The 18,173-nt window shown below is 42.8% G+C and overlaps 1 protein-coding gene across 4 annotated transcripts in view; it reads right to left on the bottom strand.

Annotated features, from left to right (window-relative positions):
* IPO11 (importin 11) overlaps positions 1-18,173 on the bottom strand; it is an 813,637-nt gene that overhangs the window by 788,047 nt on the left and 7,417 nt on the right. For all 4 annotated transcript variants that reach the window (XM_030193171.1, XM_030193174.1, XM_030193172.1 and 1 more), the window contains exon 3: positions 3,958-4,058. In XM_030193171.1, coding sequence (XP_030049031.1) covers positions 3,958-4,058 — 101 coding nt within the window. The remainder of the gene's footprint in view (positions 1-3,957; positions 4,059-18,173) is intronic.

Genomic DNA, 18,173 nt, shown 5'->3' with positions numbered 1-18,173 from the left:
AAAACACTTAACATGTCAGCTAAAAGATACTTTAGAAAATAAGTCCTAGGGGTATGAAATTTAGATCCTGTCTGCTTTATCTGCAGACAGATCTTGAGGACCTGAACTGTGGACTTTGGCTCTAATGCTACTCCTCAGTTTGAGTCTGTCTGAGACAGCTAATCCAGTAAACCATGTCACTGAACATTAGCTTCTAACAAAATAACAGAGGCATGACAAACAAGAAATTGAGGTGCTACGGTATACTAAACCATCCATATTCTACACTTAATCAGCTAGAACTAGAAAAGAGAGCTTTTCAGCAGGCTTTATTGACTTGAGAAGATCAGGAATGCAAAAGTAATGTTCTGACATAAGAATGATGGACAAAAGGAGAGATTATCTTTATGTTTCGAGCACAATTAGAACTAAAACCAATAGAATTACAAAGATGCTAAACTTACAGTTCCTTTAGATTAGCAAAAAGTGACCGATAGGTAAGACAACACTATAAAAGATTATTTTTATCATCATTAATCAGAACATAACATGCTGGTGTAAAACAAAGAGACAGTTTATATACAGAATTTTACATACTGTACAAAATTACCTCACAACTCAGACCTAAGAATATGACCTAGCTTTTCAACTGCTTTCAGTATTTATAATAGAATGAGCTACTCACAGGGCCACAGTGACATCTACTGGCCATCATGATTTCAGCAACATCAGTCATTCCAATTATACTATAAGGCTGAGAATAATAGATATCACTGCAGTAGTTAAGATGAAAAGCAACAGCGAGAAGGTAAAAGGTGACTAGACTGTTAATTATATAAATGGCATTATCCCAATGAGTAACAGCTCTCAAGTCATTAAAAGATCCACAGGTGCCTAAAAAAGCAGCAATATTAGAACAGCCACAAATGAGATACTGGGCACAGTTTTAGTTACCTCTGTACCAGCAGGATACAAACTAAAATGAGTACATTTCAGAAGACAAGCAGAGTTTTTGAGGGAATCAGAACAGTTAACACATTTGGAGAGCTAGGGGGAAAAAAACAGAATGCTCACTATAGGAGAATAAAATATGGTGGTGAAGCCCCGCCCAGCGCATCCCAAGGATGCACTGCGCAGGGCTGTGCACCACCATTTTCAAGGCGGCGCTGGAAAAGGAAGGAGTGTACTACTCCCTCCTCTACCACTAAGTCCAGTGGGGTAGGGGAGGGGGCAGCTAGACCACCAGGTTGGGGAGAGGGGAGGCATGCATTTGCAGCCCACAGGATCACCAGAGCTTTTTCTTTTGGATGTGAGGGGAGGTTATGGGGGCTTGAGATCCACCGGATCTCCAGCCCCTATGAACTTGTGTTTGGGGGGGAGTCGGGGGTGGGGGGGCTGCAAGTCCACTGGACCTCCAGCACCATGTCATTAGCTTGGGTGGGGGCTCGGGGCTCCTGGGAGGGGGTTCCATTGAAGGGAATGGGGACCTGTTAGCATGCAAATGCATGCTGGATAGGGCTCTCCAATGTTCTGCAAACCCTAACGCCAGCTCTGAGCTGGCATAGGGTTTGCCACGGGCAGCACGCTGCCCACTGATCACTGGGGAGGAATAATAAAATTCCTGTTTCACATGCACTTTCATGCTACTTATGGTCAGAGCCTGCAAGCACATTGTTTCACACGCTCATGGATTCTGATCATGGGGCAATAAAGCAAATGTGAGCACTAGTATGGCGCTAATAGCCTCTAGCACCCACGTTTGTTTCTGATCATCGGACCGAGAGTGCACAAGTTAAAACTAATCAAGGGAAACTAACACTGCAAGTAATATGACTCTGAAAAAGTATACCTTCAAATCTGATTTACACAGAGGGAAAAAATGTTAACATCTGTGTTTAAACTATATACTTTAAGACTGCTCATCAAGGTTTCTAATATTGTTTTTTCTGTGAGGAAGAAGAGGTGGAGAATGGGGGCAGCAGCTGAAGGGGGCAGGAGGAGGGTAGGGACCTGGCAACACAATACAGGAGACGGCATGAGCCTATCTGGCCCATTCTGTGGGCTGAAGCCAGTAGGCAGAGCTTGCCACCATACTGAGTAACCTAAAACATTCGCAGACACTACGGCAAACAATAGGGAACGGGAAATGGGACTTGATATACCACCTTTCTGAGGTTTTTGCAACTAAATTCAAAGCAGTTTACATATATTCAGGTACTTATTTTGTACCAGGGGCAATGAAGGGTTAAGTGACTTGCCCAGAGTCACAAGGAGCTGCAGTGGGAACTGAACTCAGTTCCCCAGGATCAAAGTCCACTGCACTAACCACTAGGCTACTCCTCCAAACTTGTGAGGTTTATATTGTTTTATTATGGTTTTACATTCTTTGTTAGGAGGGGATCAGTGGGGGGATGTAAGGGGAGTTGGAGGGGTGGTTTTGAGAGTTTGAGGGTCTGTTGAGGATTATATTCAGAATGTTTTTATCAGTGCTCCAGAGCCTGCTTTATTTGCAACATGCTGTATTGTGGATTTCAGTTTGTTCATGATGACAAACATAGTTCTACATGTAAAAACAATAGCAAACGCTGATGACTGCCTATGTATGGAATTTTTTTTACAGCTTTATTTTAAAGTTTCCCATATGTACTTATATATCATGAAATAAAATTGAAAATCACTAAAACCGCATAAAAAATTATTGTAGCTGGTAGAAAGAGAAGTAATAAACTTTGCTACCAACAAGGATGCAGCAGCAATATGGTGGCTGCACATGGGAGATGGCTTCAGCTTTTTGACATCATGCCATCTCCGTTTATTAAACCTCCTTGGTATAACCCAGTTATAGGCACCGACCAGCCTATACCCCAGGCTCAACCGACCAGAGAAACCCAGAACAGGAGCCTAGCAACAGACAAGCCCAAAAGCTTGCGAGAGACCGTCCATCTGCCTGCTGAAGATACAGAATACTGGCTTCCCAGGGAGCATACCATCCAATAAGACTCAGTTCAGTGCTCACTTAATGAGCCCAGTATCACACTGATTGGTAAACCATTTCTACTGATGCCACTGCCCCTTGCCAATAGTGTGCATCAGAGAAGTAATTTTCAGATTTCTCTACAAAATGCCATGCTAAGAGATTTCACAAAGACTACGAGAGGAATGTCCAACCATGACCAGCAACATTCAGTCTGACCACTGAATGATTCAGTTCGACCTCTGATAAAATTGTTTTGATCTGGAGGATTCAGCTGTAACATATGAAATCACATGACTGGTCACTGATAAGAATTTAGACATGTTTCTGTTGCTTTGTAACCACAATAACCAATCTAATTCGGGTATATATCATTTTTAAGTGGACACAAGAAAAAAAAACTATAAATACCTCTGTCCTGTTTTATTTTCAAATAATAAATGTTGTTAAAGGACGGTTCCCATATATATGTAACCCTGTTCCCACATCCTTCTGCAATACCAACAAGTAATAAAGTGGGTTTTAAGGAACAGTTTTGTTGGGCCAGGAACTTTTCTTTGGCCCCAAGGGACCAGAAGGGAGAAGGGAGATCTGCTTGCGGGCAGCATAAAATTGTCAGGCTGTAGGTTGCCCACCCCTGATACAAACAGACATGACTTAATGTAAATGAGTCAGCATGGGTTCAGCACCACAATTAGTTCTGGAGGTACAAATAATGGTGAGCCAACTGATATAATTGAATTTTCAGATGTTTAAAAAGCCCCTCATGAAAGATGGTCTTAGTGAATTGCAAATTCTAGAGTATTTATATTTGATCAATGCAGAGGAATTTATTCTAGGTGATCTCCAAAAAAATAATAAAACAATACACAAAACATACCAAAATACATACTGCAGTTCAGTATAACACAAGTAAAACGTGTTGACAGGTTCTTGCATACAGTAAAGGTAGCAGAGGGAAAGGCAAGTATGATACTGAAATAGAACAGAAGAAACAAACTTACTGAGGTGCCATACGTCTCCAGTAGCGCTCAATTCCATTCTTAAAATACAACACAGCAAGCCATCTGACATTTACATCCAGGGTATGATTTGTAAAAATATTCTGCAAAGAGAGTAGCACTGGTTAACGTTATTCCATGTAGTTACTTCATTTTCATTTCATTTTTTAGTTTTGAAACAAACAGAATGCAGCACAAAATAAACTTCAGCAGACAGACTGCGGTGACAAAAATTATAATGAACAACAGAACTAACAATTACACTAATTTAACTGGAAGAGAACAAAGAGAGTGGAAATGGTAACAAAGCAGATGAACCAGGATGATGGAACCAAGACCTTTATTCCAAATGGTGGCTGACAAGTGAAAAGCAGACAGCTATAATGGACCCAACACGGGCCTTGTTTCAGCAGTAAAGCTTTTCCTCAGGGGTCCTAGCTTCACTCCTACGGCGGTAACGAATATGAGGGGCAGAGATGTGGCAGATGCTGCTAGGAAACAAGGTGGTGGGTTAACAGCACAAGGTTTCCTGCTGCTCAGGCTGGTAAAAGAAGACTAAGAACTGGAGTGGAGCTGGGTCATCTCTGATCAATAAGAACCCCTAAGGAAGGCTTTACTGCTGAAACACTGCCCTTGTTGGGCCCATCGTAACTGTCTGTTTTGCACTTGTTAACTACTATGTTGAATAAAGGTTTTGGTTCCATCATTCTGGTTCATCTGCTTTGTCGCCATTCCCATGTCCGTTGTTCTGTTGGTACTCTATAGGAGTAGACTAGTTCATTTTATTTGCACCAACTTAACTGGAACAGGTGTCCTTCCTTAAAGGCTCTCTTGGTTTACATATACAAGTTTAAAAAAAATAGATGTATCACAGTACAGACAGACTTTTACTTGGAATGTAATTTCTTAACCTAAATACAACAGGAAACTCCTTATCAGTACCACAAATAAAAGGGAAGCAAAAGAAACAGGATGTTAGAATTTTCAGACTTGCTGACTTTTTGACTGGTAGTTTTCTCCCATTCCTTAGTGCAAGGCTGATATCTGATGCAACTAGTCTTTCTTTACAGCTGCCCAGAGTTTTTCCCCATATTTTACATCCTTTTCACCCTCAATATACCTAGTCTTACCACTCAAGTGACAACCTGGCCTGGGGGTCATGCACCAGGGCTCCTTCCAGAGCCCTGATATCATCGCCTCTTAATCTAGTGATTAGGTATCATCCTTAAGCAATGGCCACAACTAGCACCACTCATGAGACCATGAACGTTTTTAACAGCCAAATCTATTTGAGATACTGAAGATTTAGATCTAAGAGTCACTCTTTAGATCTAAGAGCCGCTCTCAAAATCTGAACTTTCATGCTTTCATCCACTTGCCAGCATGTGGAAGGAGACATGCGACAGGCTACTACAAGAAAAACATCTTTTTATGCATTACATCCACAGACCTACATGGCTTATAAGCAAACAAACATAATAAAAACAAATTTGGATACATATCAACCCCCATCTCCCCTCCCAATCACCCCTTAAAAGTCTTTACAGCACTTCTATATAGTTATTTAAAACCACAGTTCCACACCCAGCAATCACTCTTCTTTATAGGCTTCTCAAAAAACGTGTGTGTCTAACTAAACTTAAAGTAATCTGTGCAGTATTTATGGAAGTTGGCAGGGTCTGCCAGAAAATTGGACCAGCCACACCAAACACGATAGATCTTACTCTACCAAGCTTGACTTCTTTCACCAAAGGCACAAACAACATCCAAGTACCATAAAAATCTAAATTAACAACGTTTGTCAGCCTTAATACAATGTGTTACTATTCTGGTTTTCCATCTAACAGGGGACAAAACAACAGCCAACCCAATCTAAAATTAACTCATTCGGGGCAATTCTATAAAACAGGCGACTAGAAGTACGTGTCACTTGCATGTCATTGCCACCAATAACTTTGGGGTCCGTTTACTAAGCTGTGGCAAAAAGTGGTCATACAACACCCTTGCACTGATTTTTTCCATGTGCTAAGCAGGGGCGTAGCCAGACCTCATGGTGGGAGGGGGGCCAGAGCCCGAGGTTGGGGGCACATTTTGAGTGCCCCCCCCCACTGCCATGACTCGCCTCCTCGCCCCCCCCCCCCACAAACAAATACCTTTGCTGGCAGATATCCCTAACCCCCACCAACTGAAGCCTTCCTCAGCGGAGACCGGGGGCCTAGACGAAATTTACTGGGGCCCAGGCCCCTGTGGCCCCCCCATAGCTACGCCCCTGGTGCTAAGTCCATTTTTACCGCCGCTGTAAAAATGGCTTTTTCTATTTTCCGTATTAATGGCTATGCACTAATGTCACCACTAACACGCGGCCAGTAAAAAAAAAAACATTAGCATGAGCATGTGTACACTTTGTGCCACCCAGAAAGGGCTCACACTCTATAGTCCTGTGCTAACCAGTTAGCGCGTGGTAATGTTGCTGAGCTGATTAGCACAGGAACGTCCATGCTCCATCCCCAGACGCCTCAAAAAAATTTTTTTAATTTTTTGTTACATTTGTACCCCGCGCTTTCCCACTCATGGCAGGCTCAATGAGGCTTACATGGGACAATGGAGGGTTACGTGACTTGCCCAGAGTCACAAGGAGCTGCCTAATTGGTTTTCAGCATGCACATTTTGCACTTACCGCAGGACAAATGAGTGCATCCCACAGTATGCCATTTTAGGTTGTGTTAGGCTCGCATTAGCACCTAACATAGCTTGGCAAAAGGGCCTTTTGTTCCTTAAATAAATGAAGTAATAATTTAAAAACTGTTGTGTGTTTACTCAGTTTCCCTCTAATATTACATTTTGTTTAAAGATCAGAATCTATTCAATGCAACATGTGCAATAACAGGGGAAAATGGGAGGAGGCAAAAACCTTCACATCATTGTGGATATCTAGTGTATAAAACTGTATAAAAATATGTAAAAACCCAAAGTGCAACTCTGCATAAGCCTAAAATTATCAAATTCATGTTTAATATTTTTAAAACTTTTTTTTTTAATGATGATGGCCCAGGTAAAGAGCTTGCACTTTGTCAGCAGCGATTGAAATTTTTGCTTTCAAGTCCTCATTGTAGCCAACAACTGTTTCTTTTCATACCAAATTCTGTTTTGAACACTGCATAAGACAAAACTCATTTCAAATGTCTTTAATTCTGTAAAAATCAATTGTTACTACTCTTCTGGCAAAATACTTGCACTGTCTTCTTTAGCATTTCATGAATTAAGCAAAATAATAGTTAAAATGCTTTCACAAATGAACAAGATATTCTTTGAAATAAAATTAGGAACAGGTCTCAAAGGCACCCTTCCCTTCACTTTTGGGTCTGTAAGACACAGAGCGTGTTTGGGCATGGCCAGAGCAATTTTACAGCCGGACAGGAATGAGTTCAACATAAAAGATGTTTATTTACAGAACAGTCTCGGTCCTGTTAACTCACAGGCCCGGGTCACAGAAAGGATAATCCTCTGCGGTTCAACAAGCAGTTATTAATATTAGTGTTCATATACTCTTGGGCTTATTCTTCTCAGAGCCACCACCCTAGCAGTTTAGCAAGCAGCCACAAGCCAACCTCAAGTGGCGGTTCAAATACCATCCCTCACTTCTAATCCATTGGTCAGCTCTAATTCCAGCCTGACCTCCAATACTCTAGCCTTCAATTAACCAACACCACTCTCTCATCACCTCTTGCCTTGACTACTGCAACCTACTCCTCACTGGTCTCCCTCTTAACCATCTATCCCCCCTTCAATCTGTTCAGAACTCTGATGTGCGTCTTATCTTCCGCCTAGACCGATATGCTCATATCACCCCTCTCCTCAAGTCACTTCACTGGCTTCCGATCAGGTACCGCTTACAATTCAAGCTTCTCCTACTAACCTACAAATGCACTCAATCTGCAGCCCCCCATTACCTCTCTACCCTCATCTCCCCCTACGCCCCTACCCGTAACCTCCGCTCACAAGACAAATCCCTCCTCTCAGTACCCTTCTCCACCACTGCCAACTCCAGGCTCCGCCCTTTCTGTATCGTCTCACCCTATGCTTGGAATAAACTCCCTGAGCCCATACACCAAGCCCCCTCCCTGCCCATCTTCAAATCCTTGCTTAACCTCTTCAATGTCGCTTTCAGCACCTAACCATTGGACCTCTATCCAGGAAATCCAGATTGCCCCAATTTGATTGACTGCATTTTTGTCCTTTAGATTGTAAGCTCCTTTGAGCAGGGACTGTCCTTCTTTGTTAAATTGTACAGCGCTGCGTAACCCTAGCAGCACTTTAGAAATGTTAAACAGTAGTAGTAGTTCTAGTACTCTTAGTTCAGTTAAAATATATTAATGTTCCAGCACTCTGGCACAGTTCAATTAAACAGTAGTCTGGCTTATCACAGTCCACTACATGTCCTTGTGGCTTTACCCCAGTCATATACCATTTCTCATACTCAAGGATTCCCTCAGCCACACAGCATAACTTGTACTCACTCTTATGGTAATTCTCAGCCAAATCACCACGGCTCAAAATACAATCCAGCAGGTCACACTGAGCTCCTGCTCTTCCTCTTCTGGGTCTCAAACTCTCTCTTCCCAAGGTCTCTGTGTCACGGCCTTCCTCCTCACAAGGCCTCTCTTGCCAAGGTCTCTGTATTGGGACCATGATCCTCATGGGTTCTCTCCTCCCGGGGCCGTCTTCTTCAGCTCTGACCTAGAGCTTTTAACTCCATACACTCTGAAGCCACTTCCTCTTGGGCAGACAGTCTTGCTTCCCCATAATTTATTTGTTGCATTTATACAACTGGGTCCTACCTTTCAGTCTTGCAATTCCATTCCTGTCTTTTCTCCTTTCTCCAATATATCTGAAAAAGGTATTCTCACCTCTCTTTAAATATACAACTTGACAATTTTATATAGATATTAAATTATTTCACAAAATACATTCAGAACACTCTGATATGATTGTTAAAATCCCATATGCACAGATCCTGAAATTAAATTGTGTTAGTGCTAATTCCGATGTAAATAGAGCTATTTTGCCAACATTATTCTTATTTTTTGTGATATTTTAAACACTTGTACTGTGATCTGCCTTGGGGTGACAGATTGCTACAAGACAGAAAAAAAAACCTAAATAAAATTATGATTTAGAAAACAACATGCTTATGCACATAGATTTCATAACACATTATTGCTTTGATTCCTTTCACCCAGAGGTTTTCAACTTTGGTTTTCAGGAGCAAAACAAGTCTAATTGTCAGGGTAAACAAGCTGTGCAAAATAATTTTGTTGTTACACCATCAGGCTTATTTTCGAAAAAGAAGGGCGCCCATCTTTCGACATAAATCGCAAGATGGGCATCCTTCTCACAGGGTCGCCGAAAACGGCATAATCGAAAGCCGATTTTGGGCGTCCTCAACTGCTTTCCGTTGCGGGGACAACCAAAGTTCATGGGGGCGTGTCGGAGGCAAAGCAAAGGTGGGAATGGGGCGTGCCTAACACATGGGCGTTCTCGACCCATAATGGAAAAAAGAAGGGCATCCCTGACGAACACTTGGATGACTTTACCTGGTCCTTTTTTTCTCACGACCAAGCCACATAAATGTGCCCTAAATGACCAGATGACCACCGGAGGGAATCGGGGATGACCTCCCCTTACTCCCCCAGTGGTCACTAACCCCCTCCCATCCTCAAAAAAGATTTTTTTAAATATTTTTCCCAACCTCTATGTCAGCCTCAAATATCATACCCAGCTCCATGACAGCAGTATGCAGATCCCTGGAGCAGTTTTAGTGGGTGCAGTGCACTTCAGGCAGGCGGACCGAGGCCCATCCCCTCCCCCCCACCTGTTACACTTGTGGTGGTAAATGTGAGCCCTTCAAAACCCCACCAGAAATCCACTGTACCCACATGTAGGTGCCCTCATTCACCTATAAGGGCTATGGTAGTGGTGTACAGTTGTGGGTAGTAGGTTTTGGGGGGCTCAGCACTCAAGGTAAGGGAGCTATGCACCTGGGAGCAATTTGTGAAGTCCACTGCAGTGCCCCCTAGGGTGCCCGGTTGGTGTCTTGGCATGTCAGGGGGACCAGTGCACTACGAATGCTGGCTCCTCCCACGACCAAAGGGCTTGGATTTGGTCATTTCTGAGATGGGCGTCCTCGGTTTCCATTATCGCCGAAAATTGGGGACAACTATTTCTAAGGATGACCATCTCTAAGGTCGACCTAAATTTCGCAATTTGGGCGTCCATGACAGTATTATCGAAACGAAAGATGGACGCCCATCTTGTTTCGATAATATGGGTTTCCCCACCCCTTCCCTGGGATGTCCTGCGAGGATGTTCTCAGGAAAACTTGGGCGCCCCTTTCGATTATGCCCCTCCATGTGTGTCCAAGTTTATCTGATGAAAATCTATTGTGGGCTTGAAATTTTGAGTGGTGCCCTTGGGGCTACTTTTTTCCTAAAATATCCCTGTAAATGTTTAATCACTTTACAAGGAAAAGAGTTTGTCTTTTGAGATGCTATACAGTTAGAGAATTTTCTTAAAGGTCATGAGAAATGATTGTTTCAAGGAGTTAGTAGAATGAAACCACTATAATTGCTTTTGTATTTGTGATATTGATTGTATAATGTGTTGTAGTTTCTCCTCCCTTGATGTGGGCTACAGGGTTTATGATTTTGGTTTAATTATTATGATTGATGCGTTGAATTATCATGTGTGAAATGTAATTTTAAAAAATTTTAATTAAAAAAAAAATCAATTGTGAATATCAAGAAAACCAAACATTTTGTGGCCCTCACTCGAATTTTTGCTGAGAAATGTTATCTATTCAAAAGGATATTGTTGGACTTCCAGCAACGTTTCTGGAGAATGTGGTAACAGCTGTTAGCATCCGAGTTTAAAAAAAAGGTTTGAACAAGTTCCTGGAGGAAAAGTCCATAGTCTGCTATTGAGATATTGGGAAAGCCACTGCTTGTCCCTGGGATCAGTAGCATGAATCCTGCTACTATTTTGGGATTCTGTAAGGTACTTGTGACCTGAATTGGCCACTGTTGGAAGCAGGTTACTGGGCTAAATGGACCACTGGTCTGATCCAGTATGACTATACTTATGTTCTTACAAAATCATCGGAGAGATGTCAGCCTGAACCAGGAGTTCCGCTTGAACCAAATTGAAAAGTGGTAGAAATAGCACATATTTGGTGACATACTTGTTAAATCCTCCCTTCAGCACATGGCGAGACGATCTGGCAGTGATCAATGTGGTACAAGAAGAAATCTTCAGAGATTAAGGCTTATTTCACTCCAGCAATCAAGGAGGGCTTCATGGAAACTCCCATGCAGGCAATGGCATATGTGCAGGAGTGGAAAGTGGCAGTCACATGGGAGTCTGATGGCAATTCTAAGGCAGAACCATATTCAGATGCTGAGTGAGGACTAACAAACAACTCTGTGAAATATGTTTGCAGACTTAGAATTGGCCTTGCAGAAAGACGTTGCTGCTTGGACTTCTCAACTAAAAATACTGAGTTACATGGAGACGTGGCGGAACTTGGCCATTGGGTCGAGGAGGCAGAACACCAACTCAAGGAGCACAAAGGGGTGCTTACCTCACTGGACTATAGGGTTCAAGCTTCGCTTGGATAGTACCAGGAGATTTGTCTCAATTTGTGAGAACCTTTGGAAGAATATCTGTATATGCCAATTTGTAGACCCCTGAAGAAGGCCTCTTTGGCCGAAACACGGACCGTGTAGGGTCTCAATAAACGAATTGGGCTTTTTACATCTGTGATTTGAGTTTGGTCTTTCTGGACATCTTCCGTTTGTGTTGTTTCCAATATCGCTTTATTGCCAGGAATATGAAATAAATGTTCCTATTATTGAAATTGAGCGTGCCCAACAGGCCTTAAAACCCCAGAAAAATGCTACTTTCCCAAGGGACATTATTGTGTGCCCCCACATAGTTACTATTAAAGAGAGGGTTTTGAATAAAGCTTGGAAGCTGGACTCGATTTCATATCGGGGAGCTAAGCTGGAATTATTCCAGGATTTATCATCAACCATGTTACAAAGGCAGCGGGACATGAGATATTTTGCAACAGCAGGAGAGGATTAAGTACAAGTGGCTGTTTCCTTTTGGCCTCCTTTTAACAATCTGGCGAGTGAATTATCATGTGAAATTGGTGCAGAAAGCATATAGGTTCCTCATTAAAGGGAAACACTGGACAGTGACAGAGAATTCACAGAGAATTCACAGCATTATTCACCTAAGAAGCTGCCTTGGGCACTTCAATGGCAGAGAGTCCCATCTTGGGGTCAATGTTTGAAGAGGCATGTTTTTCTGTTATGGACACATTGCAAGAGATATGGATGGAGAAGTGTCCTTTGTGGCTGGCCTCCCTTCTAATTATCTCCCATTAGCCGCTTCAATGATTAGTGCAGTGGTCTGAGATCCTGGGGAATGGGGTTCAATTCCTGAAGCAGCTCCTTGTGACCCTGGACAAGTCATTTAAACCTCCATTACCCTAGGTGCAAAACTTAAATTGTGAGCCCACTAGGAACAAAGTACCTGCATATTAGGCCAGGCTCTGTAAATGGTGTATAAAATCTAGACATAACGCACCTAAAGTTAGGCATGTTGTATAGAATAAAGCTAAGGGCCAGGGAACGCGTCTACATGCAGGCGCAGCCATTTACGCCACTGAAAACATTGTGTAAATATCTACGCCTAAATGTAGGCACATTCCCCCGAATTCTATAACATGGGTAAATTTGAGGAATGCCCCCGACACGCCCACAATCCTCCTATGGCCTTGCCCCCTTTTCAGCTAAACGCATTAAAATTTACATGTACCTCTTTTCGGAATATGCCTAGTGATAATTGGTTGTTATTGGCCAATTATCATGACTAACTGGCTCATTACTCAATTAAGTAGCGCACAAATTGACTGTGCACAAAACTTAACGAGTGCTACTGCTGTGCCTTATATAGAATCTAAGGGAGAATATACACAGGGTTGACCCCACATGGCTCTCGGTATTTGTCTTTGGAAGGGAATGGAGATTTTTCCCCAGGGACGCAGAGTGCAGCTTTTAAGCTCTGGCATCCTAAAGGCATTACAGTTGTGTGTGCTGGATGTCTCAGAGGCTGATGAAGCTCAATTATTGGATTTTTCAGTCTGAAAATGGACATATGGTATGTTGGATCAGGATTGGTATCCATATCTTGAAATGTAAATTTACCTAAGGGGGGATGATATCTAACTATAAGCATAGTCTTGAGAAAGATGACTTAGGAGAGATAGCCTTTATTAGCCATTAAATAAGGCCTTATAGGCCGCTATTATGAAGGCTTGAAAGCAGTGGTGGGTAGGTCACCCTTTAGTCATACGTGGAAAATGGAGGCTAGAAACTGATGGGGATTATGGTCTGGAAGACGTTCGAGGGGTGGGGGAGGAGTCAAAAGGGTAAGGAAATTGGTGGAAAGTAGCCAACTCCGAGAATTACATTATGAATTTCTGCATAAAATGTGAATTCATTGCAGTAGGGCTCAGAAAACAGGTTGCCCACTGACAGTGCTTGTAAGAAATGTGGGGACCTAGAGGGTACCTGAAAACATTGTATATGGGCTTGTCCGAAGATCCAGGAATTTTGGACATGGGTATGGGTATCTGAGTGACATATTGGGGGTAATTTTGTCTGTGAGTGCCGATAAGTTTGTGGGACTGAATGGAGGAGTTGCATGATGGAACGGAGGTTTGTGCCTTGTTCATTCAGAAAGCTTATATGATGGCAAAACGTTCCATTTTCTTATAGTGGATAGAAGACCAGCCTCAGATACTGATGCTACAACAGAATCAAATGCATGAACTACTCAGAATGAAGAGGATTTCTGTGTAAAAGGCAAGGAAAAAAGGCAAAAACGTTTTCTTAAGATATGGACACCCTTCTTAGACACGCTGACCATTAATGTTCGCATTACTTTGTTATATAATTTAGAGGTTTAAGAGATGGATGGGGGGTGAGGGGATGGGGAAGGAAGGAGAGGGGGATTTGGAAGTTATACATAAAATTATGGCATTACTGTTTATTGTGTTCTTCTACTTCCCATTGGAGTTGTTTATGGAAGTTATTGTGCCATTTCAGTTTGGACATTCTTTTATACTGCCTTAATAAAATATATTTCCACATAAAATGATCTTATTTTCCAAAATAACTTATCTATGGCTACATTAGATTTTTTTTCTCAATATTTTTGTGCCCTACATATTTTTTTATTTAGCAATTTCAAGTGGGCACTGAAGCCTAGCTTTGTATATCACATTGAAATGACTCATTGGGGCAAACTTATCCAAGCCTCCTTTCATGTGATCTTTCACATCACTAAAGCAACCTATCCATAAAATGATCAACAGAATCTCATTCTCACTTTAGTAAGTATTCTGTCAATGGTTCTATTTATCTCTGGATTGTTTTCTTGTGTTAGAAACTGAGTCCTCCTTCAGCCCTTCTCCAATATAATCAGACCATGGAACTGTCTGTATCTCAAATTCTTCAAACCTTTATTTAAAACTAGTAAAAAAGGCCCGTTTCTGACTCAAATGAAACGGGCGCTAGCAAGGTTTTCCTCGGAGTGTGTATGTTTAAGAGAGTGTGTGTGTGAGAGTGACTGTGTGAGATAGAGAAAGTGACAGTTCGAGTGTGTGTGTGTGTGACAGAGAGTGAGACTGGGTGCGAGTGTGTCTGTGAGAGAATGTGTGTGTGTCAGAATGACAGTGTGTGCGAGTGCATAGTGAGATACAGTGAGTGTGAGAGAGAGAGTGTGTGTTTCACACAGATACAGTGTGTGTGAGATACACAGACTCTTTATGAGACCAAGAGTGTATGAGACCCTTCCCCCCTCTCCCCTTCCCCCCCTTCCACCCCTGTCCGAGTTCCACAAACCCCTCCCACGTCTTCCCATCTTAGTTACAGGACCCCCCTCCCACTTCTTCCCATGCTCCCTCTCCCCCTCCTCCTTCTTCCCCTCCCCCTCCTCCTTCTTCCCTTTCCCCCTCCCCTTCCAGTTCAAGGACCCGCCCCTCCCCTTCCAGTGGATTTCCAGGAATCCCCTCCCCCCCTCTGTAGTTTCAGCACCCCCTTCCTCCCCCCCCTGTGTCGCTCATGACCCCCCTCCCCACCTCTCTGGCCCTCCCCCTTGTAAGAGCCGGCTGATCTTAAACGTTTTTACCTCCTGCACGCTGTGATGCCGCTTCAGACAGCTTTTTCTTCTTTCCCCCCGCCCCCCGTGTCGTTCATGACCCCCCCCTTCCCTCCCCTGTCGTTTCAGGACCCCCCCTCCCCACCTCTCTGGCCCTCCCCCTCGTAAGAGCCGGCTGTTGCTTTAAAGTTTTTACCTCCTGCACACTGTGACGCCGCTTCAGACAGCTTTTTCTTTCGCTTGTGTTTCAGCTGTTCCTGTGGTCCCGCCCTCAAGGGGACCGTGGCTCCCTCGGAGTTGGTCTGCTAGGACCATGTCATAATGTCACGTCTGTGCTCACCTCGCCCTCTGGTGGCCAGAACCGGTGGCTGCTATGAACTGCCATAGACTGTCTTGCTGCTCCTACCCGGTCCAGACTTCAGCCCAGTCCGGTCCAGATCTTCCAGACTTGCTTGCTCTGTTTGAACCTACACAGCACCCATAGTTGCCTGGTGATTGCTGCACCTGAGCTTCAGGCTTATTAGCCATTTTGAAACTCTCTGGCTTTGCCTTCGCATTGCGTCTAAGGCCCTGGTATGTTGGTGCTTGTTGCACTTCTGCTAGTCCGGTTGTTTGCCTGAGATTCTTGCCTGTTTCTAGTTAGTCTGTGTTTAGTTTAGGTTTTACTTGCTTTCCTTGCCTGGTTTGTAATTCTGTGTTTAGTTTCTGTTTGTCTGTATTCTGGCTTTGGGGCTGCTTGCAGCTCTTAGTTCTGTGTCTTGTTAGTCAGTGTTTGTTCCCTGTTTAGTGGCTGTTCTGCAGCTTTCTGTTCTGCCCTTTAGCTTTCCCTTCCTTGCCCAGTCTCCTGCCTTGTTGCCCATGTTCCTCCCTTTCCCCTCTGACCCTCAGTCCCTGTGCTGCCTTGCTGTTATCCAGTCCTGCCCTGTCCAGCAAGTCCTGCCGGCCACCTGAAGCCCAGAGCTCAACTCTTGGTGAAAAGTGGCCAAGTGCAGGTGAAGCCTAACTGCTTGCCTGAGATTTGCCCTGTTTCTAGCATGGGGTGGTTTTGCCTGCCACTCCTCGGCAGTGGCCCAAGGGCTCACAAACCCAGTTCCTGTTTAGTAAACGTGACACATAATGCTGCCAGTGACGTCTCTGTCTGATCTACGGAGCCTTCCTGACCACCTCTGAGGGAGCCACGGTCCCAGGTAAGACAGAACGTTGGAGGTGAGAATTATTATACAGGATTTGTTGTGGACAAATTATTACAGCTAGCATATGGCCTGCCTGAAGTATAGAGGATCTGATTATTTGTTCTAGTCCATTACCATTCAAGTATGGATTAAAAAAAAAAAAAAGTGTTGAGCCATTATCAAAGATATATCTTCCACAAGGAAATTGAATGGCCCATCACAATTTAATGAGGGAACACTCAAGAGCCATCCTATGACTGGCTATAAAAGCAAATCTAATTTTGCAGCTCTAATTCCTGGAGGGCTATATGCCAATAGCATACCAACATCATATAAATGTCTGCTATATACTCTAAACCAGGGATCATAACATGCACCTGCTCCTCAAACATATTGATTTGGATACTGTCCAGGGTTCAAAAGGACTACCCTGTTTAATTCCTTCCCTAGCTTACATACATATCCGTAGTGTAAATAGTCAAACCACCCTGCATTTGTACACCATCACACAAACCCGTAAAGATGATTTCCACAAAACTAACAGTACCATAAGAAAAGCAAAGGAGTACATTAGAAAAACTAGTCAGGAGAAAAGATTTTGTTAAGTACCAAGTGTAAATAACATGCATTCAAAATTTTAAATGGAAACAACCTAATTTTAAGTCACAAGATTAACAGTAAATTCAACTATTTAAACAAATATCCAGAATCATATCAAATACTTATTTCTATTCAGACTTTTCAATCTCTTACTCTGAAAACCAAAAGCAATTTACAATATATTCAATTCCAAAGTCACTATGATGCGCCAGGACATTTTGCAGGCCCTGGTCTGCATCTTCTCATTACAGTAATAAAAACAATCTTAATTACAATTGACAATGTATGACTATGTACTGATTTTACAGCTTGGACCTCAGCTGGAGTAAACTGCTCAATTTCACCTGCATTTTCTGTTCTTCTGGAACAGAGATAATTGACACCAAAAACTCAGAATTAGCAGATTTAATTCAGACAAAGGTTACGAACAGTTATTCACAGATGTCTACTTCACTCAACAAAATTCTCCCAAAATAATTTATGCAACTCTAAATAAGTAGAAAATGATATACCAACAGAGGCTTTCCAAATCTCAAACTCATAGATCATCAGCTGAAAGAGGTCAGAGGTAGCAAAAACAAATTATAAATTAGACATGCAAAAAAATGATATGAAAGTACTAACAGCATAATGAAATGCCATTATCAATACTTTAACCAACAAGCGGAGAAAGCATGCAGGACATGGCTCATGGAAATCTATCAACCCCCCTCTGCACATAAATACAAGCGTGTGTGTACACACACACATACATATATAAATTCACACATACATAAAAGATTGTGAATGGGCGAGCGCATGTGTGTGCCTGGGCACTAGGGCACGTGTATATGTATGTGTGCGCCTGTGCATATGTATATGTGCATGTGCACACGCACCTGTGCATACATGTGTGCGCCTGTGCATGTATGTGTGTGCTTGTGAATGCTTGTGCATATGTGTGTGTGCCTATCTCTGCATATATATGTGTGCGCCTGTCTCTGCATATGTGTATGTGTGTGCCTGAACATATGTGTGCCTGTGTGTGCACCTGTGCATATGTGTGTGTGCACCTGAGCACGTGTTTGGATATTAGTATGTACATACACACACACCTGTGTACGTGTGTTTGTTAGTGTGTGTGTGTGTAACACACTAACAAACAGGTGCGCACACCTGTGTGTGTGTATATATATATATATATATATATATATATATATATATATATATATAGGCTTGTGC

This window comes from Microcaecilia unicolor, chromosome 2 (genome assembly GCF_901765095.1).
Source record: "Microcaecilia unicolor chromosome 2, aMicUni1.1, whole genome shotgun sequence".
Classification (NCBI taxonomy): Eukaryota; Metazoa; Chordata; class Amphibia; order Gymnophiona; family Siphonopidae; genus Microcaecilia; species Microcaecilia unicolor.
Note: the sequence above shows the minus strand (reverse complement) of the source record. Positions and strands in the feature narration are given on the sequence as shown.